Consider the following 27,188-nt stretch of genomic DNA (forward strand, 5'->3'; position numbering starts at 1 on the left):
GGGCGCGCGCCGCAGCCGCCGGTGGCGACAATGGTGGGAGGGGGTGGGGGGAGGGGGGGGAGGGGGAGCGGCGGCGGCGCGGGGCGGGGCGGGGCCGGGGCGTGGCTCCCGGTAGGGGGCGTGGCCTCCGGTAGGGGGCGTGGCCCCGGGGCGTGCCTGCCGGTGGGGGCGTGGCCGCGGGCGGGGCGGGGCGGCGGCGCAGCATGGCGCGGCGGCACTGAAGGCGCTCGGGGAGCAGCGGCCCGCCCGGCCCGGCCTTTGTCTCGCCGGGGCTCCCGGGCGGCGGCGGCGGAGGAGCCCCCCGCGGGCAGCGCCGGGCCCCCTGCGCCCCCCCCTCCCCTCCCCTTTCTTCCCCCCTTCCCTCCCTTTCCTCCTCCTCCTCCTCTTCCTCCCCCCGGTCCCTCCCCATCCCCGCCGCCGCTCCACAGGTGCGGGGCCGCCCCGGGGACCCGAAGTTCGGGCCGGGCACCGGGGGCGGCGGCAGCGGCGGCGGCAGCAGCGGCGGCATCTCCCGGGGCCCCGCGGCACCGTCCCGGTGCCCCCCCCCGGTGGTGGTGGGGGGGGGGGTTTGGGGTCGAGGCGGGGGGAGAGGGGGGAGCACCGCGGGATGCCGCCGCCCCGGCCCCGCCGCGCCGCGGCCGCCCCCGACTTGCCCCGCTGACGGCGCCCGGGGCCGCGGGCGATGGTGAGGGCCGCCCGCCCGCCCGCCGCCCCCCGCCGCCCGCCCGCAGCCCCCGGCCGGCCCCTGGGCTCCGCCGCCTCCGCCGCCGCCGCCGCCGCCCCCCCGTGACCGGCCGGAGCCGCGCCCGCCGCCCGCCGGGACGATGCCGCCGCGCTGGGAGGCGGCCGCGCTGCTCGCCGCCCTCGTCGGCGTCTGCGTGTGGACCGACGACCCCGGGAAGGTGGTGTCGGACCGCTACGCCGTGTACTGGAACCGCAGCAACCCCAGGTGAGACAGCGGGGCCGCCCCCCCCCGCCCCGGGGCTCGCGGGTTTTGTTTTAAAAAAATAAAGGGGTTTTAGGAAAAACGGTGTTTTGTGGCTCGCCCCCCCCCTCCCCGTGCCCGCCGAGCTCCCGGTGCCCGCCCGGGACCCTCCCGAAGTTTGCCCGCAGCCGCCGAGCGCAACAAAGCGGCGGGGGCGGCCGGGGGGGGGGTACCGGGGTTGGGGGGGGGACACCGGGGGAACCCCGCCGGAACCGGGGAGCCGCAGCCCCCAGCCCGCGGAGGGAGGGCGGAGGCGGCCGGGCTGCTCCCGGCGGCTCGGTTCGCCTTTTTCCCTTTGCGTTACGGGGGCGCTTCCCTTATTTTCGCCAGCGTTGGGTTTTTCCTGTTTTCGGAGAGTTTGGTTTCTGCTGCGTTTCTTTGTCTGTAATTCCGAGAACCCCAAAATCGCCCCAGAGCCCTCGGGGAGCCCTGCCCGGGCGGCCGGGACCACCGGGCCCCCACCCCTTGCTCCACACGGGTCCGAGCCGGGCTTCGAAGGGGCCGATTCGGGCAGGCTCCCGTAAAAGCAAAAATAAATCACTGCCACCAAAGCCGCCCGTTCTTCCCCCGATTAATAAAAGTTAAGCAGGGCCCCAGAACCCCCCCCCAGGCATCGCTGCGAGTGAGGGGTCACCTCGCTCGTGTCCCCGACGGGTGGCAGCCAGCCCCCTTGGGTGCCCCAGATGGGTGCCAATGGGGCGAAGCAGGCGTCTCCTCGCCCGTCCCGTCCCAACGGGCGGCACCGTGCTGCCGGCGAGGCCGGGAGGATTTTCCCCTCTCGGAGCATCGGAGGGGAGATCGGGCTCCTCCGGCACGACCCCAGCTCTCCATCCAAGTTCCCGGCGGTGTTTCGGTGCCGCAGGAGGTGTCGGGACGGGTGGCGCAGGGCTCACCGCACAGCCCCATCCGCACGGCACGGGTGGGACGGGGGCGTTGGGGACCCCCCCCCCTTCCTCCAGCAGCATCTCAGCCCCGGCTTTGCGTGCCCCCGGCGGGGCTCAGCCGCCCGTGACGCCGTGGCCTCGCGCCTCTGCCCGCACCCCGACAGCCGGGACGCCCGGCGGGCGCCTTTGTGCGCGGCGGGGCCTTCTCCGCGGGCCGGCCGCGTTGCATATGGATTTTATTATCTCCCTCGCATTTTTGTGGGGGGTTGTAAGAGGGAGGGTTTTTTCTTTTTTTTTTTTCCTCTTCTTTTTTTTTTTTTTTTCATTCCCATTGCAAAGTTTTTGGTTACAGTGGCTGCTCCTCCGCGGCGTCGCAGTTTGGGTTCTTTCCTTTTGTTCTCCAAAACGCCCAACGTGCGAGGGCCCCGCTGGGATGGGACGGGGTCGTTGCGCCCGCTGCCACCCATCGCGCTTGGGCATCGCCGTCGCTGGAGATGGGGCGGGCATCGCCCCGAGGTCGGGGCCCGTGCCCGTGGGTTCCTACGGCAGTGCCAAAAACCAGAACGGGCGCCGAGCCGCTCGCCAGCGGTCACCCCGCTGCCTCCTGCCCCATGCCTCGGCACCGTCCCGCAGCACCGGGCTGGGCACCGCGGGGACGCGCTCCCCCGGACCGGGCGGCGGTGGTGAGCTACGGCTGCCGGTTCTGCTGCCGGTGGAGGAAATGGTTTCAAGGGGGGATGGAAAAAAAAAAAAATAGGGCGAAGGAAGTAGGAATCGATACAAGGAGGGAGCAGACAATGGCTCGTGGGTTTCAGCAGGCAGCGCCCGGGTCTGCGCCGTGACCCACATTTCCCAGCATGGCAGCGCCCGCGTTGCGGACAGCTGCGGGGCTCCCCGCGTGCGTGTTGGGGGCTCGGGAATCCAGGGCGATCGTTAGGCGTTGCAGGAATTGCCGCTGAGTTTCCTGCTTATTTTTCTTTTGGAGCCTAGCAGTGGTTCGGTTTGTCTCCGGAGTTGCTAGAAGACCGTTTCATTCTTAAAAACGAGGAATAATCCGCGTGTGCCTTTTCTGGTCTCTTGGTTTCCTTCTTATTTTTTTTTTTCCCCACCATCTCGTTTAATAAGAGGGAAATCGGAAGGGATGTAAAGACCAAAAAAAAAATAGAGAGAAGGAAATGCTCTCTGCTTGTTTGAACCTGCATACCTGATCTGGCAATAAATGTTTTTCTTCTGTTTTATATTGCAATCTATATTCTATAAAAGATGGTAATAAATCTCATGGTCAATACAATTTGCCCAGATTAGAATAATTCTATATTTCGTAATTGGGCCTAAATTAAAAATAAGTGTTACATCGAGATGCTGCAATTTGCCTCTTCTGTGGGGATATTTAGCTGCTCGTTACGGATTTAGAGATCTTTTTTTTTTTTTAAATGATTTTGCAAACACACGTTTGGGAAAGGTTGCATGGCTTTGGCTGTCTGGGACGTAGCCGAAGGAGGGAGAGCGTGTCGTTATGCACCACGGAGCCTCAGTATCTGCATGTAACGGGGGAGTTTGGCGGGGCGCGTGCGGACCGATGCACCAGCACCTCTTCACCCCACATGGGGCTGTGGCCAGGGCTCGCCACAACCCCAGCCGGTGCCATCCCCGGGGTGGTTTTGCTGGCACGGGGCCGGGGAGCAGAGGGGTCGTCGAGGCGGGGATCACGGCACAGCACCGCTGTCGGACGGCGGCACCGCGGCTGCGTCGGGGTCTCCGGCCGCCGCCAGCGCTGGTGCGGGACCCCCAGCACCGCAGCGAGCCCCGTGCCGTGATGGACATCGTGGTGTGCCTCTTGGTCGCCTTGCACCGAGCCGCACCGGGAAAAATCGGGGCTTGAGGAAATCTCAGCACCGAGGGGTACAAAAGGTTTTGGGAAGGATCGCCACCGTGCCACGACGGCTCCGGGACCCGTCCAGAATTCTGGCCGTGGGGCCGTGGTTGGAAACCTCCCGGACGCGAAGGGAAGACTTAGAAAAGGAAAGACTTAGAATTTGGGATTTGTTCTCGTTCCCCGCTCCACCTGCAGCTCCGTAATGGGCAGGTTATAGTAATTCCGGAATGATGGTTTTCCTGCAGCCAAACGCAATTCCCCCATATGCAGCCGCGTATTTCTGTGTCTGTAGAGAGAGAAATGTGCAAAGTGTTAGGTATTTTTCTCTCTCTATTTACAGTACAGATACAAATGCTGTAAATGGTCTAGATTTTACCCATGGCCTATATTTAACTGTGAAGTCATTTCTGTGCCTTGGAAAGCTTATTTTCTATTTCTTTTTTTTTTTTTTCTTGGTGTTGTGAGCACAGCTGGGGTTTCTGTTCCGCTGCTCTGCGCTCCCCAGGCCGGGGCTGGGGACACCAGGCAAACGTTTTTGAGCGGGGACATTCGCTGGGGGGGGGGACACGAGGAGACTTTTGGGGGCTCCCTTTGTGCATCCTGCGGGAGCGGGCGAGGGGCCCGAGCTGTGGCGCGGGGGGAGTCGGGGCGACGGAGCTTTTGTGTGTGCTTCTTCCCATCTTTCCGCCTCCGAAGGCAGCTGGTGGCACGCGGGCAGAGCCCGTGGCGTGCCGGCCGGCCGCTGCATTGTCCTGGAGCCCGGTGCGTGGCTGTCGGGGCCGTGCCGGGGCCATGCCCGCCTGTGCTCAGTGGCGATTTCCCAGCCCCAGCCTGAGCAAACTCGCCCGGCGCGTGGGGCTGCAGTGATGGTGATGGCAGCCGGCTCCTCGTTCGAGGAAAACCCACGGTGGTTTTTCCAGGGGGAATTGGATGCTACAGCAGGAGGGTTCGGTGCTCGGCACCACGCTCGTGTATCTGCATCGGGGAGGGCTGGGTGCCCGCCGTGCCCTGGGCTCCTTTCCAAGGCTCTGTTCCTGTCCGGGGCTGCCCGGGTTGGGCACAAACCTTTGGGGCCATCCCGTGGTGCTCCCCGGAGCCCGTGAGCTGGGGGTTTGCACCGACACCACCACGGAGCTCCCAGCTCCTGGCTCTTGGCCTGAGCCCCGGCGCTCGGGGTCCCTTACCCCAGCGGGGCCGGGGCAGCTCCCGGGGGTGGTGAGGGGAGCTTGGGGTGGGAGCTGCCGCTGCTCGGCCATCCTGCGCAATTAGTTCTTTTTGAGTTTTCATTTGTATCGTTTTCCCTTTGTGCCGCGATCATTCGCAGCCCTTCCCACCCCTCTTTTTCCAGACCGTTAAGCCGTGTTAGCTATTCTTCACCAGCCAAGGGCTGTAGCGGCGCGGTTAATAGAGAGCAGATACAACCAGGTCCAGCGCCTGTGACAAGATTTTCTCTCCCCGCCTGTCTCCGTCTCTCCCTGTCCCTTCCCGGGGACTGCAATTACATTCCCTACTGGTCGCCCGTTTGGTGTCCAGATGCCGGCCACGCGCCGCATCCTAATGCGAGGCTGGGGCCGGCAGCCGCAGGTCGGCCCCGCGCCACCCGAGCTCGTGCTGGTCCCAGGGGCACAAAGGACGGGCAGGGAGCCCTGCGGAGGGCGAGGGGGAGAGAGACGCCCTCGGATGCCGCCGTGGAGCTTTAAAAGTGCTCGCGGGTGCGTGTATTTTGTGCACGCACACAAATAATCCCCGTGCACAAACACCCACGGCCGCCCACCCGGCGTCCCCCTGCGTGGGCAGCAGCGCGCCCGTAGCCATCTGCACGTGGCACGCGCCCGCTGCGCTACCTGCAGGCTGAGGGCTATAAATAGTTGGGGTTTTTACGTCTCTCGGAACACGGATCCCAGCGCCAGGTAGCATCTCGCCCAGCTGTCTGTCCGTCTCGCTGCGTACGCCCGTGTGCGCGGCCGACCCACGTGGCGGTGGCTGGGGCTATCCGTGTCAATACGTGCATAAATTTGACAAGGTTCATCTGCCGGGTTGTCTGCAAAATTGCTGCAATTGTTCCTTAAATAGCTCCTCATTTCTGGTGGTGGAAATTTTGGTTCTTTTGTGCTAGATATTAATCACGGTTTTAGAGGCTTCCTTTTTTTATCCCGGGCGTTTTTCCCTGTCGGGGCAGAGATTTTTGCCCCGCCTCGTTGGGTTTAATGGGGTGTAGGGGAGGCCATCAGACGACGGCGTTGTAACCTGCAGCCCCGAAGAGGAGGTAATTTTTTTTCCTCCTCCATGACCCATCTGAGACCGACGTGCTCCCAGTTCTGCCATTTCCATGCGCTCAGAGCGTGATTACGGGGCCAAGCCCAGCCCTGTGCTGGATAAACCTGGCCACGGGGTCACCTCCATGCGGGGGACGACCGCGCCGCTGTCCGGCACCCAAAAAGTGCTGGTGTAGGCAGGCCGATGCTCTGCCATGGCCAAAATCATTGAGGAGGCATCTCTGAAACGGTGACTCCAAAATCAGGGCTTGTGTTTTGTTGTTGGGTCAAGGTGTGCCTGCTTTTGGCCTGCACCTTTCCCAGCAGCGAGCAGCCCAGAAAACCCTTTTCTGCCACCACCCTCCTGGGATTGGGGTCCCCACCACGTTCCTGGGCTGGATGCGTGCCGTGGGGTGATTTGGGCTCGTCCAACCCCTGCAATGTGCTGGGGCTGGGTTGTCCCCAGCAGGAACCTGCAAGGAAAATGCCGAGGACGGGGCTGGTGCCAACGGGGCCGGGCAGGGTGCTGCGTCCCGCGGTCCCGCTGGCTCCTGGGCGGTCGCATCGCCGTTGGTTATTTATTTCTCCTCCCTTCTCTCCCCCTTTGGTTGTTGATGCTGCTGTGGCTGGGCTGCTAAATAGCTTCCCATTGTTCGAGAGCTAATTACCTCTTAATGAGGCTCCTTACTCAAAAGCCAAGAGGAGCGGAGGGCGTGCGGTGGGCTGCTTTTCAGGCACGCCGCCCGCCAAGGCGCCTGGGAGAAGGTGTGGGGCTGGGGGGCCTGGGAGAAGGTGTGGGGCTGGGGGGCCTGGGAGAAGGTGTGGGGCTGGGGGGCCTGGGAGAAGGTGTGGGGCTGGGGGGCCTGGGAGAAGGTGTGGGGCTGGGGGGCCTGGGAGAAGGTGTGGGGCTGGGGGCCTGGCTGCTCCCCGCCGCGTGGGGCTGCCATGGGGTCCGGCTCTGCGGTGTGTGGGGATGCAGCAGCGGGATATTGGGGCTGGGGATTGCTGCTGGCTCAGGTCTGCGGGCACCAAAGGGGATGGCTTTGCAGAGGATCCCATGCCGAGCCCCGGATTTAGGGATTGCAGGTGGAAAGACGAGCGAGCAGCCTTGCGATGCCAGAACCCACACAAAGATACGTAGGGCGCATCTTTCCCTTTGGCCATGGTCACTAAAAACGCAGTTCCTCCAAGATTACGCATCGTGTGTGCCCTTGGTGGGGCAAATTCTGCTCTGCTTCGGCTAAACCGGCTCCTCCTGCATGGTCCCGTCCCTTGGTGGGACCTGGCCTCAAGGCCAAGGGTTTGTGCGGGGCAGAGGCCGCGCGCTGCTCGTACCCAGCGCCCTTGGTTCGTGTTTGCCGGATCCTGGCCCCGCTCCGGAGTCGTGCGGGGCCGTGGTGGCTCACGCGGCTGCTCCGTGCGCTGACTGGCAAAGGCACTGCAGGCAAAATGGGGGAAAAAAGGGTCTGCAGAGGAACCGGGGGGCGCCCGCCTCCGCCCCGCGCCGATTGAAGCCGGGCTTTGTGCCGCCCCGCGCCGGGAGCGGGCGTGGGTGGGAGGATCCCGAACTTCAGAGGGGGACGGGGCGGTCAAAGCCACCGCAATGGGGGGAGACGAAACAAAAGGAGGAAAAGGCACTCGCTAGAATAATAACGAAGATGGGGGACGACTGCCTGGGCCCTTGCGCCCATGAGAAGCACCCGGCTGCTGCTGCTCCCTGGCAGCAATGTCCTGATCCTGCCCCCACCTGCGGCCACCTAATGGGGGACGCACGGAGGTGCTGGACCCCTTTGGGGCTCGGTGTGGCACAGCAAACCACTGGTGATGTGGCCACATCGATCCCAGGAGCGATTTAAATGCCCCAGAGCGTGGCTGCCACTGCCTCCAGCGAAGCCAACCAGCGCTGGAGCCGGCGAGAGCCGAGGTCTCGCTTCCGAGCCCTGCTCGGATCCGTTTGATGTTTTCCTCCAGGTCATTAATGGAGGGACAAGGGGTGCTAAGAGAGACGGAGATCGAGACTGTTTTTGTGTGTTTTCTTCCTACCCTTTGAATTTTGTTCCTCCTCCCGTGCCTGCTTTCCAAGCCCCGCCGTGAGAGCAGGAGGCAGCGAGCACGGCCGCGGGACGTGGCCATGGGCGCCGTCGCCGTTGTCCTGCCTCTCTTGGTTCCCCCCCGGCCTCGCTTTGTGTTCGTGGGGCTCTCCCTCTCTTCCCGTAGCCCCCACGTGCGCGTTGGTGCAGAGGCGCGTGCACGAGGGGCTGCGGGGCTCGCGCTTGGACCCCTTGGAGCCGCTCCTCCGCCCAAACGCAGCGGCGAGCCCCGCGCCTCCGCAGGAATCCCGGCGCGCACCGCCGGCATGCCCACCGCGTCCCCGGGGCCCGTCGGCTTTAAGCCCCTCGCTCAATACTTCCTACTGGAATACGGGAACGTGCTCTTGTTTAGGCTTCATCCCCACGCAACCCTGACATCCCCGCAGGAATTGAACTTTATTTCAGATCCTCCGTGCCGTGGGGCTGGCAGGAGGCGAGCGAATGGCGAAGGGGCTAAAAAAGCCCCAGTAGACGGCCGGGTCTGGTCGTCCTCCCGCCGCATCTCAGCCGTCTCCTCCGTCTGTTTTGTTAGCACGTCGCTCAGCCCAATTTCAGTGGAAATACTTGCCGTTTCCCCTGATACGTCTCAAACCAAGTTTGGCTGGATTTTTTCTTTTTTTTTTTTTTCCCGTGGAAGAGGAGAAATTATTTGTATCGGTTTATTTTTTCTTTAGCATTACACGGAGAGCAAAACTCTCCCATGTGCTAGGAAACAGATAAAGTGTTTAGACAGCAAATACAAATATTTCTGAGCACTCAGCCCCGCTACAGATATTTCTCCCTGTCCTCCAGAAGGATTTCTTGCTGTGTTTTCTAGTGGGTTCTTATTTAGGCTGCCTTGATTTTTTTTTTTTTTATTTATTTAAAAAGCCCTATTTATATTTGCAGTAAAATAAAATCAGCCAAGCCTGACCCTGCAGAGAACTCGAAAAAATCCCAATTCTTCCTTTTACCAATCCCGTTTCCACTGAGGAAAAAAAGCTCCTGAACCCGGCGGCCCGCACCAAATCCCACCGCAACGGGATTATTTCGGCGGCTGAGCTCGGCGCTGGGGGGAGCGGGGACGGGGACGGTGCCGGCCGCGCTTCGGGAGGCGGGGGGAGCCGGGTGACGTGGGGGCACCCAGTCCCTCGTGCTGCATGTGCCGGCTGCCTGCTGCATCCAGAAAGGGTGGGGTTTTGATTTTTCTTTTTTTTTCTTTTTTTTTTTTTTTTTGAATAAATCAGCGAACGCTGCCCCTCCACTCCCCGCTCCGGCGGTGGCCCCAGAGGGGTGTCACTGCGGTCGGGAGCGTCCCCCCCGGCTGCCAGGGGCCGCCCGGTGCCGGGGAAGCTGCTTCCCAGCAGCTCGATAATCCCAATTATTATCTGCTTTCTAGATCAGGGTTTCTTATTAAACTTGGCACCGCTGGATTTGCCGTTCCGGCCGCCTGCCTCGGCAGAGGGATTCATCTCCCGCGGCCGCGGGGAGGAAATGGAGTGGAAAAACCCAGGGCAGAGCCCTGGGGGCCGGGGGGGCTGCGGGCGCCCACCCGTTGCAGCGAGGGGCTGGGAGGGAAATGGTTTTGGGGCACGAGCTGCTGCGGTTTGTGCCCTGTCCCACTGCACGTCCGTCTGTCCCTGTAGCCCGTCCGTCTGTCCCCCCGTTGGCGCGGGGCGGCCGTCGTGGCTGCGCGTGGTGCGGAGCGTTCAGCGCCGGGATGCGCTGCTCTCATTTCGGCTGTCCGTGAAAATGGAAGTTGTTCGTTAAAAGGATACCTGGATATTTGCTTAAAAAAAAAAAAAAAAAAGTTATTTTTCCCTTGCTCTAAAATTCAAAGAACCCTTTATCCGCCGCCTCTGCCCTTCGCACAAAGAATACCCGCCCTCCCTATGGCAGGGCCTCCTAGTTTCAATTCCCCCGTTCCCCATCGCGCAAACGTTCCCCGGTCCTTTCGCTAACCGATATTTCCTCTCGCATTTCTCCTCCGAATTCTGTTTTATTTTTATCAAGGCGATTTGCTGGACACCACACCGGAGCCGCCCGTGCCGGAGCCCTCCGGGAAGGTGATTTCTTCAAATCTCAGACCCGTTCTTGTCCCGGGGGGGGGCCGGGTGCTGGCTCGGCGGTCTCTGCTCCCCCCGGGGTGGCTGCGGTGCTGCGCAGGGACCCCCGGGTGTTGCAGGGCTGCTCTCGCTGGGGTTTCCCTCCTGGGGTTTGCTGTCTGGATGTGAACCTGACGGGGGGGCTGGAAACGCCTCTCCCCGTACCCCTCGTACCCCGCAGCTTTCTCCTTTGGTTTCCATCCCAGCTCCTCTTCCCTGCGCGCTTCCACCATTTTCCTTCCTCTAAGAAACACAACAAGAGGCGCCGAGCCCGTGCCGCTGCGCTCCCTTCTCCCCGTTTGCTCTCCCCCCAGGGGTGACCCCCCCGGCTCCCAGGGTCCCTGGTTTTGGTTTGGGGGCTCTCACCCCCCCCCCGGAGCAGGGAGGCGTGGGGTGCTTTGGCCGCTGGCGGTGCCCAACCTCTGCTCTTCCTTTACCCAGGCCCCGCTCCAGCCCGATTTGGGCTCCCAAACCCTTTACCCGGGGCGGTTTCCACCACCCGGAGCTGGGAGCTGGGAGCCCCTGCCCGGCGGCGTCTTTGTGGCGTTGGCTTGGGGGGCTTGGTTTGGTTGGATCCAGGCAGATGCACAGAGCTTGGGTGCCACAAGATATCGGGGCCCCCCCATGCCACCCATGCGGCCCCCTTACCCCTGCTGTATGAGGCGCAAATGTAAGGCTGAAATGAGCCTTGGGAGCAGGGCACGGGGGTCACCCTCTGCCGTGAGAGCGTGGCACAGCGCGCAACGCGGCGTGCGCCCCGCTCCTAAAACCCCCGTCTCCTTTTGTCGCGTTTGCAGAATTCCCCTCACCTTCACCCAGCTCTCCCCACCTGCGCTGGTTCCTCGGGGCGCTCAAGTCCCCGAGCACCCGGGGTCCCGCTCGGGCTGGGCACGGGGCAGCGCCGCGTCCGCTCGTTTTCCGCCGGGGCTCGTTAGCGGCGCTCTCCAGCGCCAGGCCCTGCGGCCACGCCGGCGCTGGGCGGCAGCGGGCGGAGGTGGCCGAGCCCCCGTGGGCAGACGTCAGCAGAAATCTGGACTCCAGCAAATATTTCAGAGCTGATTAATAACGATAAATCAGAACGTTGTCTTTCGAAATGAAAGGCGTTTGGATGAGGCGGAGGGGTACTCACACGATTAAGACAATGAGCTGGGAGTTTGAGCGCTGAAGCCTGTTTCCAGCTCGCTACGCAGAGACGGGTCGCCTCTCCCCTCCCAGCCTCAGTTTCTCCGCCGTTAAGGTGAGGATTGTTGCCAGAGGCTAAATTAAGCAATTAATATCTGCGGAGTGCACGGAGAGGCGGAGAGGGACGTGGCGGTGCAGGCTCTGTACCGTGCCGTGCCGTGCATCCTCCTGCTCCACGCCCCGGCTTCTGGGACGGGGCCGTGCCAGACACGAGGACGGGGAGCAGCCCCCCGTGGTGCTGGGCACAGCCGGGGGTGCCCGCACATCCCTGCTGGGGGCTCGGAGGCAAGGACAGGCGCGTTCGTCAGCTCCAGGGCTCGGCTTCGGCGCGGGTGCGCAGCCCTGGCAGGGCGAGCCCCGAGCCGGGAAGGGTCCCCGGGACCCCTGCATCCCGTTACCGAATCCTGGCTCCAGTGGGATGCGGAGGGGAGGCCAGCTGGGTTGTTGGTTTTTTTTTTTTTTTCCCTTAAACATTTTAATATTCGTTTCACCTTATAAATCATCCCACCCGGGCTGGCTTGTAAAGGGAGGATTTATGGGCCCAGGTGTAGCTGCAGCGAGATGAACTCTGTTGCTGGTGACCGACCTGTTTTAATGTTTTTATAATGATGGCACTGCAGCGGCGATGCTGGCTAAGGGAGAGGTCTCCTGGCTGTAAATCCTCCCCCAGTACCTGCCCGGGGGGGGGTGGGGGGTGGGACAGGGATGGGGATCGGGCCTGGGGGGAGCTGGGCAGGGCCGGAGCGAGGTCCTGCGCGCCTCCACCCTCCCGCTGGGGATTTTCCTGCTGGATGCCGTCGCGATGCCGATGCTCTGGCGTGGCGCCAGGTCAGCTCCCAAACCATTTCCCCCCGCCGCTGGTGTGAATCAGCAGAGCGAAACTGGGAGGGGGGGTGCCTAAGTCCCCCCCAGCCCAAAAGGCGTCTTCTGCCCGTATCTGGGCGTGAGGATGCTCGAGGAGCCTGGTGCTCGGGAGCTTCGCCACGTCCTGTGGTGCAAATCCCCGGAAGGGCTCGTGTTCCTGCCGCAGCGGTGTCGGTGTCGTGCTGGGGACGTGGGAATCCAGCCCGGGGAACGTGCTGATGGCCCCGGGACCGGTGGCAATGGGGCAGCGGCGGCGGCGCCGTGGGGTGCGCGTGGCGGGGCCGGGACCTGCCGTGGGGTGGATCAGCCCTGGGGGACCTGGCCGGGGGACACCCCCCTCCCCCACGGGCTCTGCAGCAGCTCCAGGGGGATTTTCCCAGAGCAAGCGCTGCCCGCAGCAGCACAAATGAACCAAGTAATTGCAACATGGAAATATTTTGTGCTCATTAAGCGGCGGGCGCGGAAGCGGTGTTCCTCGACACGGCCAGGGACTGCCGAAGGTGTCCCCGGAGCTTACCAGGGACCGAAATCCTGCCGACCTCCGGCTGAAAAGCGGAGCCGGTGATGGGCAGCTGGGAGCCAGGGTGCAGGGCCACCCTTGTGCCTGGGGTTTGGAGGGGGGAGCCCCTTGCAGAACCCCCCCCGTGCCTCGCAGGGCATGGAGGAGCTCGGCAGCCCCGGTTCTCGGCGTCCCACGGCTGCGGCGGGGCGAATGGGCACGGTGCTCGGAGTGGGGCCGGGGCTGTCACCACGCGTTTTCTCCTAACTACCGTAAATCCGACGGATTAAAACTTGAAACGGTGAATCTCGGCAGCCGGCTTTGAACTGCCCTAACCCAGCGCTGCCGCTCGCCAGGAGGGGTGGCGAGGGGGGGGCCGTGGGAGCTCGGCATCCCCTCCTGCTCCTGCAGCGGGACGGGCTGCGATGTACGGGGAGGCGAGGGGGTGCCCGAGCCCCAGATCGGGGGGTTCCTACCCCAATGGGAACCCCACCAAGCAGGTGAGGAGCTGGGCGCAGCTTGGACCCCATGCAGGCACCGTGGGGGCGGTGGGGCACGCAGACATCCGTGCCGCTCAGCGGTGACCAGAGGTGGGATGGGGACGAGGGGACCGGCTTGGTGGCGCTGGCCAAGGGGAGGGATGCGTGGAGCGGAGGCGTGAAGGGGGCAGCTCCGTGCGCCGAGCATCCGAGGGGCCGCGGCAGGGCCGAGCACGTGCCCGCGGGGCTCGGTGGGACGAGGCTGGGCCGGCCCCGGCACGGCGCGGGGAGCGCCCGGGAGTGCTGCAGGCGGGGGAAGCTTTATGGCTGTAGTTAAGGAGACTTTATGATATTGTATCTGAACAATTGCCTGCTATTATCTGGATCGATGCTGCGTGATTGAGACACCGGTTGATAACCCAGCCGGGCCTCTAATCGCTTTTAAACCGCGCGGGGTCGTTTTTGCTTTCGGTAAAACCCCCTCGGCGTTTTCTGTTTTCTCTCTGCCCCCTCCCCGTGCAGCCCCACATCCACCGGCTCCCCAGGGGCTGCGTGCCAGGACCGGCGGCTCCGCCGGCCTCCGTGGGTGCGGGCGGCTGTGGGGCGCAGGTCCCTGCCCGTGACTCAGTGTTTGCCCTGGGTGGGGACCAGGGCCCCCCGTGGGGCACGCTCGGGGTGGCGCGACGCACGCCAGCTCTTGGGGCGAGGGACGGGGCCGCGAGCCGGGCTGCTGCTTTGCAGGGTTTTGGAAGGCTGCGTTTGTCCCCGTGTCCCCCAGGATGAGTCCCCTCGGGGTGCTGTCCCCCGGGTGCTTTTAGGCACAGCCCAGCGCTGTTGGGGCGAGGTGCTGTGCCCGTGCCGGCAGCGGGGTGGGTTCGGCATGCTCGGCGGCCCGGCATCGGGCTGTCCCTGCCGGCACCCCGTGCCCGTGAGCTGGTGGCTCCTGTGCCGAGCCTCAGGTCCCCATCTCGGCTGGAGATGGTCCCCGTCTCGGGGGGTGGCCTCATTGGCACCCCACAACGCACAGCTCCTGCTGTCCCAGGGCACCTCCTTTGTCCTTAATGTGGCTTCTTCCACCGCCTGCTTCGTTTTTTTTCCCTTTCCAGACACAGAAATTTGGAGGGGGGAACCCCTGGGGACGGCTGGGTCCCATCCTGATCTTGCGGGCAGGAGCAGGGGGCGCGGGGAGATCTCGGGGTCCTGTCCCCACCTTTGCCCATCTCGCGGTGACCTTGGGCGAGTCACGTCACCTCGGCGCGCTTCATCTTCTGCAGCTGTAAAACGAGGACAGCGATACCTTTCCCACCTCGCAGAGGGGTTGGGAGGCTTAATTAGTTAATGTTCGTAAAGTGCTTTGAGGATTAATTAATATTGTGACTCTAATTTTTCCTATGGTAAAACGCCACCGAAATATCTCGGCGATGCCACCTCTCCGCCTGACCCTATAACGCCGGGACGTCGCCCGCCGCCGTGGGAGCTGCCGGCACCACCCCAGTGCTGAACTGGGGGGCTACTGGTGGCAGGAGGAGAGCTAGTGCCTACAACTGGGGGCACAGCCCTGCTCCCCGTCCTTCTCTTCTCACCTTTCCCCCGCTGGGAGCGGTTGCGATGCCGCGATTTCTGCTGCTGCCACCTCCCTGCGCTGCTGCCCGTCCCTGCCCAGCCTGCTCGGGCACCTCGCGCATCCCTCGGCCCCGGCGTGCTCGACCTGCTCGCAGCTCCGCTCCCCACCTCTGGCGTGCATGGGATCCACGCCGGGCACGTCCCATGCCCCGGGCTCCAGCCGCGTCCCTCGGGGCTGGGAGCGGGGCCGGCGGGGTCCGGACGCGTCCCGGTGTGGGAGCGGCGCGCGCCGGAGCGCTGAGCAAGTTGTCAGCGCTGCACAGACACGAACGCGGCTTTCCCCGTGAAAACAAGTTGTAGCAAACACACCTGCCTGGGAAGCTGCTGGCAGGCACGCCGGGGTATTTTCTGGTATCTTAATTCCCGCTTGCCATTACTCAGATCGCTGACTGGCGACTTTGGTTTCCTCCGAGGTGATTTCTCAGCGGCGGGGCTGCTCCGCGCCGCTCTCCTGCCTCCCTCCTGCCCCAGCGCTGGGAGCGCAGGGCTCGCAGTGGGGCCGGTGGCTCTGTGGCCACCAACGGGACCCGGGGAAGGCTCGGGGCGATGGCTGGGCTGTGCCCAGCGTGGCATGGGGAGAGCAATGAACTGGTGCCGAAGGCACCGCTGCTTCCCCGCCTCGGCTCAGCGCCTCGGCCCTCCGACGGGCTCGTGCAGGGTTTGTGTTTCTGGGTTTTCCTTTGCCAGCCCCATCGCCGCAGGAGGAACACGGCGCAGGTCACCCCGGCATGGCGAGGCAGCGGGGACGCCCCGGCAGAGCCCAGCGACCCCCAGCTCCTTGCGGACGCCCGTGGCGCGCGTCGTGCTTGCCGGCCCTGCGGTGTTTTGGATGGCCGCGGGCCAGCGAGGGCAGAGGTCGGGGCTTCCCCGGAGCCTGGGGACCGTGCTGAGAGAGCAGAGCTGGTTTGGATGTTGGGAAGCTCAGGGTTAGCTCGGCTCCGGGGCTCGGGGGGTGTCGGGCGTCCCTGCGCCGTCCCTTGGAGGTCTCGGTGCGGGAACACCGTGCTCCCGGCTCCCGCATCAGCGCTGGCACTGGCCGGGCGCGCAGCTCCATGCAGCGGAGCGAGCAGGAGGAGAAGGAGCTACAGGGCTTGGGGGGGGGACAAGCGGGATGCCCCAGCACCGGGCGATGCTCTCCTGTCCCTGCTGAGCACCAAATCCTGCTTGGAGCCACACGGTGCTGCTCTCACACCCGGCGCTGCGGGCAGGACGGACTGAGAGCGGCGTCCCCGCCGCCCGTACCGCGCTCTGTGCAGGTAATAACATCCCAGCAATTAAGCGGGAACTAACACAACAATAAAAATACCACGCCGTCCTTGCGCAGCGCGCTGCGTCCCACGAGCTCGGAGGTGTTCAAACCCCATCCAAACCCAGGTCCCGCCGTCAGAGCGGCGCGGGGTGACGGAGCGGTGGCACCGGTGCTGCGGGGCTGGGGCCGTGGGTGCCGGCCCCGTTCGTCCTCTGCCTTCCTCAAGGTATGGACGGCCCCGGACTCCCCCAGTCGGGAGCCTGGTTTGCCAACTGCCAGGTTTTAAATAATATAAATTACATGAATTTTTAATTTTTCTTCTTTCCCGAGTTGTTTAATCCCCAGGGGTTTGTTTTCAAGCTTTCCTCCGTAACGCAAGGAGCAGAAATGCATTCTTTTAATGGTAATTGAGATTCTCGCATCATTGCAGGACTCGGAAGCCGAGATGGGCTTTAAATAACGTGAGGGTGGGTGAATTCGGGTTCTGCCTCTCCGAGCGGGTTTCCGAGGTTTTCCTGGGGCCGTCCCTGCTGCGTGCGCCCGGCGGCTGGGGGGAGCAGAACCGTGCTCCTGCCCCATGTGGGGCCACGCTTCCCTGGGGCACCCTCCCCAAAACAGAGCGCGTGTTGTGTGGGGTCGGGGGCCTCTCGGGATTTTGGGGTGCCGTCTTCGTGCCCCATGGAGCTGCTGGAAGCCCTGAGCCGCTTCTGCCACCTGGCAGAGGATGCTCGTGCTGCAGGCACCAGGAACCAGCGCTTTTGGGTGGCCAAGGCTATGTTGGCTCCGGCTCTTCCCAGGGCAGGATGGATGAGGTTGGGGTCGGGGAGGATGGGGATGGACCCGGACAGGCTGAGGGTTGGGATTTGGGGCGAAGGGGCCAGCCGGGTGCTCTTAGTCGGGCCGTTTGCCTTCAGCGGGAGCTCTGAGCGAGGCGTGCCGGGAATGGTGGAGCCCAGCCCTTAGCTCTGCTTAGCAGATGCATAAAATAAACCTCAAAACCTCTCGCGTGGGGAGCAAGGCTGTGGGGCAGGGACCTGCCTCTCCTGGAGCCGGCAACCTGCCGAGGATAAATCCCTTAAACCAGGCGGAGCCCTGGCTGCCTGTCCCCATTTCCATTTAGACCCCAAGTGCTGCAAGTCCCGAGCCCGTGGGCCCATGAGCCAGCGCGACACACGGGGTAAATCCCTGCACATGGGGTAAATCCCCCTGTACCGGGTAAATCCCCGCGCACCGGCACGGGGCTCACCCACGCTCCTGGCTCCGTCCCAGCCGCTCCGGGGCGCTGGAAGGGGCCGAGCAGTTTCCGGGCCGGGAGGGCTGGAGGGGGGAAGCGGTTTCCGCTTTTTGGGGAACATATGGATCCAATTGCTGCTCCGTGCGCAGCCGAGGAGCCGGGCAGGGCAGCGCCGGAGCCTCGGGCATCGCCTCGCTGCGGCGGGACCCGCGCGTCCCAGTCCCGCACCCGTGCTCCCCGTGGCCGGGGCTGGCCGTGCCGTCCCGGGCCGTGGCGGGGGCGGCCTCCACCCGCCCGTGCCTTTTGTCAGCCTCAGAAAAATTGACCTTGAAGCGCGCTGGAAGAGCCCTGCAGCTAATCGTGTTAGGAGGTGTCTGACTGCAGCTCCGCGCGGGTCTACCTGAGCGGCATTAGCAAGGGGGACGCGTCGGGCTCGCGGCGCCCCGGCTCAATAATTGATGCGTTTTCTCAGCTCCCCCTTCCGTGAAAGGAAATCCAAGTGCCGGGAGGACGGCGGCGGCGCTGCTGGGGTGGGGATGGCGACGGAGACCGGCGAGGGTTCGGGTGTTGGGTGCGGGGACGGGGATGGCGCCGTGGGGACCCCTCTGCGGGGATGGGGCTGCGCGTGCCCTGCGGCACGAGGCTGGTCCCTGGCTGCCGCCAGAAATACCCCCAGAGGCCCTGGGAGCAATGAAGCACCCGGGTACCCGCTCCCCGCTCCCCGAGGGGACCCCGAGCGTGGGAAGCGCGTCCCCACCCGCTTGGTGGCGATGCCTGCAGGAGCCCCAGCGCTCCGCCTCGCTGCGGGAGCAGCCAGCGCCACGTCCCCGTGCCAGCACCTCCCTTCCCCTGCGAGCATCGCCCCGTCCCGTGTCCCTCCCGTCCCCTCCGCTGCCCTGGGCCCTGCGCAGGGCGCACTGGCCCCGGGTGCAGCCCAGCCCGGGTCCCTCTCCCAGGGCAGAGCTGCCTTTTGTAAGCCCCGTTCCCTTCTTCTTTACCCCCCCGCCTTTTTTTTTTTTTTTAATTATTATTTTATTTTTTTCTCCCCCTCTTAGAAAAGCGTGCGGGGAAGGGGAGAGATTTTAACCTTCTGCCTGGAACCAATTAAAAAGGTCTTTCCGCAGAGACGAAAGTGCTCGTGCACCTTTGTGTGCTGCTAACGGGTGGAAGAAAGCAGAGGCGGCCTTTGAAGGGGGAGATGGAGGTCTCTCCGCTGGGACCCCTCCAGGCTTTCAAAGCCTGTGTTATTTCTTTATTTTTAAATAGCCAAATTAAAGTGACTCCCGCTTCCTTTCCTCCCTGTTAGCAGATCGTGCCGCAAGCACGTGGCCCCCGCATGCCGGGGGGAGCCGCGGCCGACGCGGGGCCGTGGAGGGGGGACGCGGGCGGTTTGGGACGTGGGTGGGTGGGCGGCAGGGTGCGTGCACCCCCTGCCCACCCCGACCCCACAGGGCGCCGATGGGACGGGGCAGAGCCTCCCTCTTCTCCCCGTTCTCAGCGGGACGTGGGGTGGCCGCGGCTGAGCGCGGTGCCGCCGGGGTCCCCAGGGAGGTGGGCTCGGGGCCGGGCACCCGGCTGGCCGCGGACACGGCCCCGCTGCCCCCCAGCCCCTCCGCTCGCCCCAGCACGCCGCCCCCTTGAACTCGAGCAGCCGAACGGATGAGTGGGCTTCTTCAAAGGGACCCCCCTGAAGTCCCTGCTCACCCCCCCCACTCCCGCCCTCGCCGCGTCCCTCTCCCCGGTTCCTTAAGACCCCGGTGAAAAGGCGAGCAGAACAAAGCACAGGAAGGATTTAAGGTGGTTTCCGCGCGGACCTGAATGTCGAGCTGCTCAATGGAAGAGAAGCCGTGGCCGCGGGGCGCTTTCATCCCCACGCCGGAGTTTGGGCGAAGGGGGCGAGCTCGGCCTCCCCGCATCCCCAGCCCCCGGCCTCTTTTTTCTTTTTCTCGCTCTCTCTCTCCTTTTTTTTTTTTTTATATAGTCTCAGATTTATTTTTCCACAGTATAATTCTGAAAGACAGCGGAGTATGAATTATTCATTGACCCCTAACTGCCTTTGCATACAATCCTGGCCGGGGGAGAGTGCCCGTGTCGAATGCATTTGTGTGCAGAGCTGGGCCAAAATGAATTGAAATCAATTTTTCAGGTTTGGCGGGGGCATTTGGTGATTTTGGGGCTCGGGGAGGGCCGGAGCACGTGGGGCAAGGCCGGAAAGTTTCTGGTGGGAGTCGCCTCCTTTCCAGAGCTGCCCACGCTGAGGGATGCTGCTGGTGCCGTGGGGAGCGTGGGGACCAGGGCTCAGCGTCCCCCTGGGGCCAGGGTTTGTGTGCGGGGTCCTGGCCGTCCCCAGGGCATCTCGGGGCTGTGCCAAGGTCGGGGTCTCGGCACTATCCGTCACTGCCGTGGCTCCGCCAAGCATGGTCAAGGGCAAGCGAGTGCTGCTGCCTGCTGCAAACCCCCCCTGGGTGGGAAGGAGGGGAGAAACGCAGCCTTTTTACCGAATTCCTTCTGTTTTGGGTGAGCCCGACTCAAAACGTGAAGCATCTCAGAGGAAGGGAAGGGGTTCCCCGGAGGGTGCGCGGTGCGCTGCCCCAGTGCCACCGGGCAGGGGACGGGGAGGGAAGGTCCCCGGGGAAGGTCGGTGCCGAAACCCGCGGCGGGGGAAGAAACGGGGCGAGAGAGTGAGAAAGAGGGAGGGAGGGAGGGGGGCACCTTTGGAAAGGCTTTAATCTGATTAGGCTTTGAGTGAATGGACAAAGCGAAAAGGCTTAAACCCAAGTGAAAGGAGCGGGGAGGGGCGGGGGGCTTGGTGCCCTGTGAAGTGGAGACCCCGGCGGCTCACGGCAAATTAGGTCAAATTTGGCCAGGGAGACACGAGGGGAAGGAAGAAAGCGTGCGGGGGGGCGCCGGGCGGAGATCAGAGCGCTGCTGCGGCCCCGCGACCCCGCTGCCGGCCCCCCCACCGCGCGGGGGCTCGCCCTGACCCCGCCGGGGGGGGTCGGGCACCCTCCAGCCTCGCGTGGCAAAGGTGCCGGGGGGGAGCACCCCTCGGTGCTGCTGCCACCGTCACCTGGATGTGGGGCGTTCCCGTGGCCCCCCAGTGATTTGGGGGGGACAGGTGAAACCCATCCGGGGAGCTGCGCGTTTGCAAAGCCATCCGTGTGCCCCGCCACCGCTGCGTGAGCCAAGCCCCGCGTCCGTCCCTGCCCTCCCGTCCGTCTGTCCCCGTGTCCGTGGGTCAGGGCACGCTGCAGGGTGCCCCTGGGGGTGGGTTGGGATGCGCCGTGTCTCGCTGCAGCCATGCACAGTGCTCACACCTCGTGTTTTTGGGGGGGCCCAGCGCGTTTTGGGCATCGCGTGCATGCCACGGCCTGGCACAGCCGCAGCCTCTGCGGGCGGTGGTGGCACAGGCATTGTCCTGCTGGGGATGGGGGGTCCCAGCCTGTGCCCAGCCCCTCCGCAGGGCTTCGGAGCTGCACCGAGCACAGCGAAGGCTGCTGGGGGTCTGCGGCCCCCCTCGGCAGGCCGGCCGCCTTCCTCCCACCCGTGGTTTCCATCGCATCGATCCTGCCCCTGATCGATGGGCGCTGCCGTGCGGCCGGGGGCGGTGCTGGCCGGCGGGGAGGGGGTGAGGGATGGCTTTTCGCAGAGCCCTGAGCGGCTTCCAGCATCGATCTCCCGGCGAGGAGCTGAGCCTCGTCAGGGATCAATTAGGCCAGTCGTTAGCCGTGCCCCAGAGCGAAGCGTGAGCCTCGTTGGTGAGATGGAAGGGGACGGAGGTCCGGGGCTGGGATGGCCGGGGGGGTGCCCACCCCCAGCAGCCAAGGGGATCCTGGCACTGCCTGGGGGGGTCACCCCGAGGGGATGGGGCAGCTCCCTGCTCCCTGTGGTCCTGCAGGCACGGGGACATCCCAGCAGCTCGTCCCCACCCCGCAGTGGGAGCTCCTGGGCGCCTGCCCCTTGCCCCAAGTGCACGCGGGGTCCCCCGTGCCTCAGTTTCCCTGTTCGGCAGCTGGGCTTCTCCCACCTTACATCCCCCAGGAGGAAAAGGGCTGGCGGCGGTCGCAGGAGCCCCGTGGTGCTGGGGTCAGCCCCACAGGTCGATAACGTTTGTAATGCCCCTTGGGCTTGGTTTGGCGGACGGATGGATCTGGGTCAGTGGGACGGGAGGCGGCGAGGCCGGCGGCACCGGGGGCTTCCTGGGGGCTGCCAGGTGATGTGAGGCGTTCACAAGCACTCGGCATGTGCCCAGTGCTCGTCCTGGCGTGGGGATGACAACCGCGGGGATGCCCCTCATGGCTCGGGGGCGTGCGGAGCAGCCGGGTTTTGGCACAGTCGCTGCCCCCTGCGCTGCACCTTGGAGGCGGCGGGGACCCGGGGACAGAGCGGCTCAGCTCCAGGGTCAGGAGCACCTGGAAGCGGAGGAGAACCCCCGGGTCTGTGCAGTGGGGAGCGGGACCAAGGCCACCTTTTGGCCCTTTGGGTTTTTTGAGGTCATCGTCACTGGTGCCTTGGTTTCCCTGCGTGTGATGGGCTCGGGGAGCTCTGCCCAGGACCCACGTCCAGAGCGTCCCCAGCCTCTTCCCCAGCTCCCAGGTCTGTCGTGCGGGTTTGTGCCCCAAGATGTGTGCCCGTGGGCCCCGGAGGTCTGGAAGATGGAGACTGGCTCCAAAATCTGCCCAAGCTGCCCTGCAACCTGCTGCGGTTCGTCGGGTCCAAACGCAGCCGGAGAACAAAGCCGAGCAGAACGAGGCCGTGGGTGAGGAGCGGAACGGCCCCGAGCAGGCACCGCCCGCAGCAGCAGCCTCTGCCCGGGAGCTGCGGCTTCCAAGAAACAGAAAATAAGGAGGGTTTAAAGAAAAAAAAAAAAAAAAAAAGTTCCCCGATTACATCTGGTGAAGTGACAAATCTGCCAGGCAGGTGATTATCCTGTGTACGGACGTGCCGAACACAGATGCCGATAGGATTAAAGGGGAAGGGGAAGGGGGGGGAGCTCTCCCCGTTAAACCAACACCTGATAAAAGAATAAACCAGCCGGAGGAAGAGATTGCCTGCGCTGCCAAGGTCGTGCGGGGAGGGGGCGGCTCCCCAGCCCCTCGCCCCTCGCTCGCAGGCGGGCAGAGCCCCCCCGGCCCCGGCCGCCCCGTACCCGGCATGCCCTCGGCGCGCTGCTTCCTTTCCAGGCACGTCCCGGGCATCCCCTCGGGACGGCGCAGAAAATTAACAGCAGTTCAGATCTGAGGAACTTTATGACACGTGTATGATAGGACTGAACCAGGGCGTAATTGAATGACGGATGAGCTTCCAAGAGCCACATTTCCAGGGAGTAATGAAAAATAGAAGTGCTATTGACTAAAGGAGCTTTCGGCGGCTGCTCCGCGCGGCGCGGGATGAGCAGGCTGCCGGCAGGGGGAATGCATCAATACGGCAAGTAATAGCTCAGTTATTATAACTCTGGAAATGTCATTCAGGCCTAACCAGAGAACACTAGCTATTAACTAGCCTTAAACAGAGCGCACGAGGCGGGGAGCCCGGCCTGGGAGCTCCCGATAATTATTTTACTTTTCTTCGTGGCTCCGCAGCGGTTTCCGTGGCGGGGGCTGGCCCCAGCGCGCCGCCCTCCCCTGCGCCCCGCTGCGGGGCAGGATCTGGCCCCGTGGCACCCAGGCGGGCGGCTCCGCGCTGCTCCAGCGCTCGTGCAGGGTGGCACGGGTTTGGCACGGGTTTGGCACGGGTTTGGCACAGCGCTGCTCTTGGGCCCTCCGGCCACAAGCGCGGGGCCGAAACCGCCGCAGCTTCCCCCAGAGCCTCTGCAGAGGCCGATAAACGGCGGAGATCTGCGCGGGGCTTGCAGCCTGCCTGCATCGGGGCACGGTGCGCCGCGGACCCCTGAGGTGTAATGAAAGCCTGTGGGGAGAGTATCGAGTGAACCTAAATGGATTTTCTCCATTAACACAGACCTATCATCCAGTTATCAGCTCCTCGGCGCTGAGCGCCCGGGGCCTGCGGTCGGAGCGCCTGGTGCTGGAAGTGCTCTCCGCCGGCGCGGCAAACATCTGCTGCTGCAGCGGCACCCGCCCCGCGAGCTCGCGCGGAACGACGCCTGCGCCCTCTCCCCGGCATGCCTGGCACGGTTGTGCCCTTCCCCGTGTGCCTTTGGAACCAGCTCCTTCGGGCTCATTTATGGGGTTGTCCAATTTGGGGCACCCTTTGTGGGGACAGCGTCCCTGGTTCAGGACGGTGGGGTGCTGGGGTGGCCGTGGTGCAAGACCAGCCCTCCCCGTGCCCCCCGTCTGTGGTGGAGGTGTTGGGGTCTGTGGTGGGCAGCAGGAACAGAGGAAGCGGGTGTCATTCCTGCACACAGCCGCTACCTGCTTTGCAAGTCAGAGTTCATCATTAGCCAGGAAATAATTAATTGTTGGGCAGACAAAAGGCATTGCTCGCCCCCCCCGGGGACCCCGTCAAAGGGAGCTGTCAGGGGCTGGCGTGATAAATTACGGCTCCGCTGGCTCTGCAGCCCGTCACCGTCAGGGCTGGGGAGAAATGTCCCGCGTCGTCCTTTTGATTGGGGGTCACCGCGGGTCTGGATCCCGTCTGGCGTCCCCTGGCCACAGGGACGGGGGCACTGGGGTGGCACAGGGTGCGCGAGGACCAGACAGGGCCAAGGGGCTGGGGCAGAGAGGCCAGGAAAGGGGCTGGAGGGCGAGCAGCGTCCGTCCTGGCCGTGTCCCCCTGTCCATCTCCGTGTCCTCCTGTCCCTGTGCGGCATCCCGCTGGTAGCTCGTCAGCATCGGCGGCGTCACTGCGGGGCTGTGCCGGGGCTGGCGCTGTCCCCAGCTCCTGCCCTGTCCCCAGCTCCTGCCCATCACACGAGCGCGGCCACGCTCATCGGCAACGTGCTGGGAAACCGCTCCCACCGCGCGCGTGAAATCTCCTTCGAATGGAAGCGTCGCAAGGTTAAAAAGTCACCCCTGAAACACGCCGCCCCACAGGCTCCCCCGGCCGCGACGGCGATGCCGCCTGAGGGCAGAGCATCCGACAGCCGAAGTGGTGGGGAGTGAAAGGAGGCGAGGCCGGGGGCCATGGCCGGGCACCTCCCGCGGTGTCCCCGCGGAGGGAGACCCGACCCGGAGTTACCGGAGCCGTGAGCCAAAGGGGGATGGAGGAGGCGGCTGGCGGGGTGCTGGCGTTGAGCGGTGTTAATTGGTGTGCCTGAAATGAAGCGAGGTGGGCAGCCCTGCCTCAGGACGGGGAAACTGAGGCACAGAGGCTGCAGCAGGTCAAGTCTTGCCCCTGGCTCCAGGACCAGGCAAACGAAAGCTGCTGCTGCAAAGAGCCCCGGAGGGGCCGAGGCAGCGGTCACCTCCCCGCTGGCTCCTGCAGCCGGGCGGTCGGAGAGCTGCCCCCAGCGTGCCAGGCCCCGAACCTGCCGTGTGCCGTGGCTTGGCAGCGCTAACGAGGCCAGCCTGGAGCGGGCGAGCCGCAGGTGGAGCGCGGGGGCCGTGCGCCCCATCCCCTTTTGGAGACCCCCAAACGGGCGCCTTTGTCTGGATGCCCAGCGGGGCCCGGCGCGGGCGGCGGGGGGTCCGGCTGCCTGCAGCAGATAACCCCCAGCAGCTCCCGCCCCGCGCCCCTTATCAGCCGTGTTAATTAGGGCGCTCAGCGTGAGCAGCCTGAGCACGTATGAGCACGCGTGGCCTCGTGCACGGGGCGGCACGTGTGTCTGCGGGGAGCGACGCGCGGCGGGGACTCGTGCACGGTGCTGGGGGGGGTGAGCAGGATGGGTGTGCGTGGGGGCACGCGTGTCAGGCTGGGTGTGCGTGGCGCTGAGAGCGTGCGGGGCGGGAGGCGCAGGGGTGCTGGGGTAGGGGTGCGCACGGTCTGGGCACGGCGGGGACCCGCCAAGCGCAGCAGCCTCGTCTCCTCTCCTCGCCTCCCCGCCGGAGCCCGGTGCCCCGCTCACCTTTGCTGTCAGCCGGCACCGTAAACACCTTCTGCTGCGGCGGCTCGGCCGTGTCCTGAGCCATCTGGCCGCCGGCTCTTGCCGTGCTCCGCTCGCCCTCCCCTGGCCCTTCCCCTGCTCCCACCGCGACCCTCGGCTCCTCTCCCGTCCTCCCCCCAGCACCCCCGGGTTTTGGGATCCCGGCGCTGCCGCCCGCCCCGTCCCGTGCCCACCCCGCGGTGCCCCCGCGTCTCTCTCCAGGAACGGCGGCGGGAGACGAGGCCGCACAATTGACGGCGCTAACGCAATTACCGTTACATTTTCCAGCCGCCGTCTCTCCGACAATGAATTTCTGATCTGATTAAATTTGCGCGGACCCCGACGGCACACGCAGATGTCTGCCGCCAGCCCCGCAGCCGGCCGGGCTCGGGCGCTCCCAGAGCGGGCCGGGGCTGAGGGCGAGGGGTCAGCGTGGTCGGGGACCCCCGGAGCCCCCAGCCCCGAGGGGAGACGGCAGCGTCAGCACCGCCAGCAGGGCCGGCGCTGGGAGATGTCGCCCGGCCACGACGCGGAGCGGAGGAGCTGGGGTCGGTGCTGCTACGTGGACGAGGAGCACCCAAGGGTGCCCCCAGCACACTGCAGGGGGTGTCGGGGCTTTCCCCTGCGTTTCGCCCCTTGGGGTCCTGCCTTGGCCGGACCCCGCTGCCCAGTCCCGGCAGAGTCCGGCCGCAGGAGGGGCGGCGGGGGGGGATCTGTGCCGCCTGGCTTATTACCGAGTTTAACCTACAGCCTTCCTTACATGCCACAGTGCCCGTAACTAGTGCAGGGGCTGCTTTTATGTGCAAATGAGCCTTTTTTTTTTTTTAATCTTTGACAGAGAGTGTGCTGTGTTTACATAACAGAGGGCCCTGGTACTCTGGAGAGGGCCACTGACAGTGCTGGCAGGAGATGTTAAGAAAGATCTAACATTTCTGATCTCTGTTTAGCCAGAGGCGCTGGGAGGCAGCAGGGGAGGGTGGCCGGGGGGCGCCCGGGGGACAGCGGCTCTGTTCCTGCTGCCCGGGGCACGGCCACGCAGGGGTCAGGGGCCGTGGGCTGGCCCTGGGGGCTCTGAGCCACCCCTGGGGGCCCTGAGCCACCCCTGGGGGCCCTGAGCCACGGGACGGGGCCGTGGGTGCAGGTCCGAGACCCTCCGCGTTGAGGGGGGGACGCAGGCGGTGGCCTCGCTTGGTGGCACGGGACAACACGAGAGAGCCACGGGGCAGTGACATCAGCCTGGCCACGTCCGTGTCCCCCAGGGGTGCTGGGGAGGTGACCCAAGGGTGCCCACGGCACCCAGACCTGCGCCAGCTGCGGCAAGCCTGGTGGGGAGGGCAGGGGGAGCCGCTGCTGCCAGGTTAAGTGGGAAGATGACCAATATCCAAAGGCCCGCCAGGTTAAAATGCATTAATTCAGGGTAGTCCGTTAATGGCAGTATTGATTAGTCTCAGTGCTGTGCTAACGAGCAGCCATGCTAATGAGGGGTGAGTGGTGTGAATTGCAGCAGCTGGTGCAGATTCAGGGAGCCGTGATGAGGGGAGGGGACGCACACCCCAAAAGGGGCCGCGGGGCGCGTGGCCTGGGGGCTGCCGAGGCACGGCTCTGGCATGAGGAAAATGGGGAATTTCTGTGCCAAAACCCCGTATTTCCCATTGACGCCTGCTTTTTTTTTTCTCCAGGAAAGTGAGTAACCTTGTGAGCCGGAGGAAAACCTGTCTTGTCTGTGCCTGTATCAATCAATCAGCCGCGTGTATCTCTCCATCTCCCCGTCCGTCCGTCTCGTTATTTCCTACTGTACTTTGTCATCGCGGCAGCGCCCGGCTACAATCTAATCAGCGCCCGTGTTAAGAGGTCTGCGCCGTCTGGCCGGGTTTGGTCCCGGACCAGGATGTGCTAAAAGCTC

General features: G+C 64.5%; 1 protein-coding gene across 1 annotated transcript in view; it reads left to right on the forward strand.

The window, feature by feature from the left end:
- Nucleotides 1–749: 749 nt before the first annotated feature.
- EFNA2 (ephrin A2) overlaps nt 750–27,188 on the forward strand; it is a 42,523-nt gene continuing 16,084 nt past the window's right edge. Inside the window, exon 1 of the mRNA XM_083811045.1 lies at nt 750–949. Within this exon, the coding sequence (XP_083667171.1) occupies nt 825–949 (125 nt within the window). The 5' untranslated portion in view covers nt 750–824. The remainder of the gene's footprint in view (nt 950–27,188) is intronic.

The sequence above is a fragment of the Anser anser genome (assembly GCF_964211835.1).
Source record: "Anser anser genome assembly, chromosome: 25".
Lineage (NCBI taxonomy): Eukaryota > Metazoa > Chordata > Aves > Anseriformes > Anatidae > Anser > Anser anser.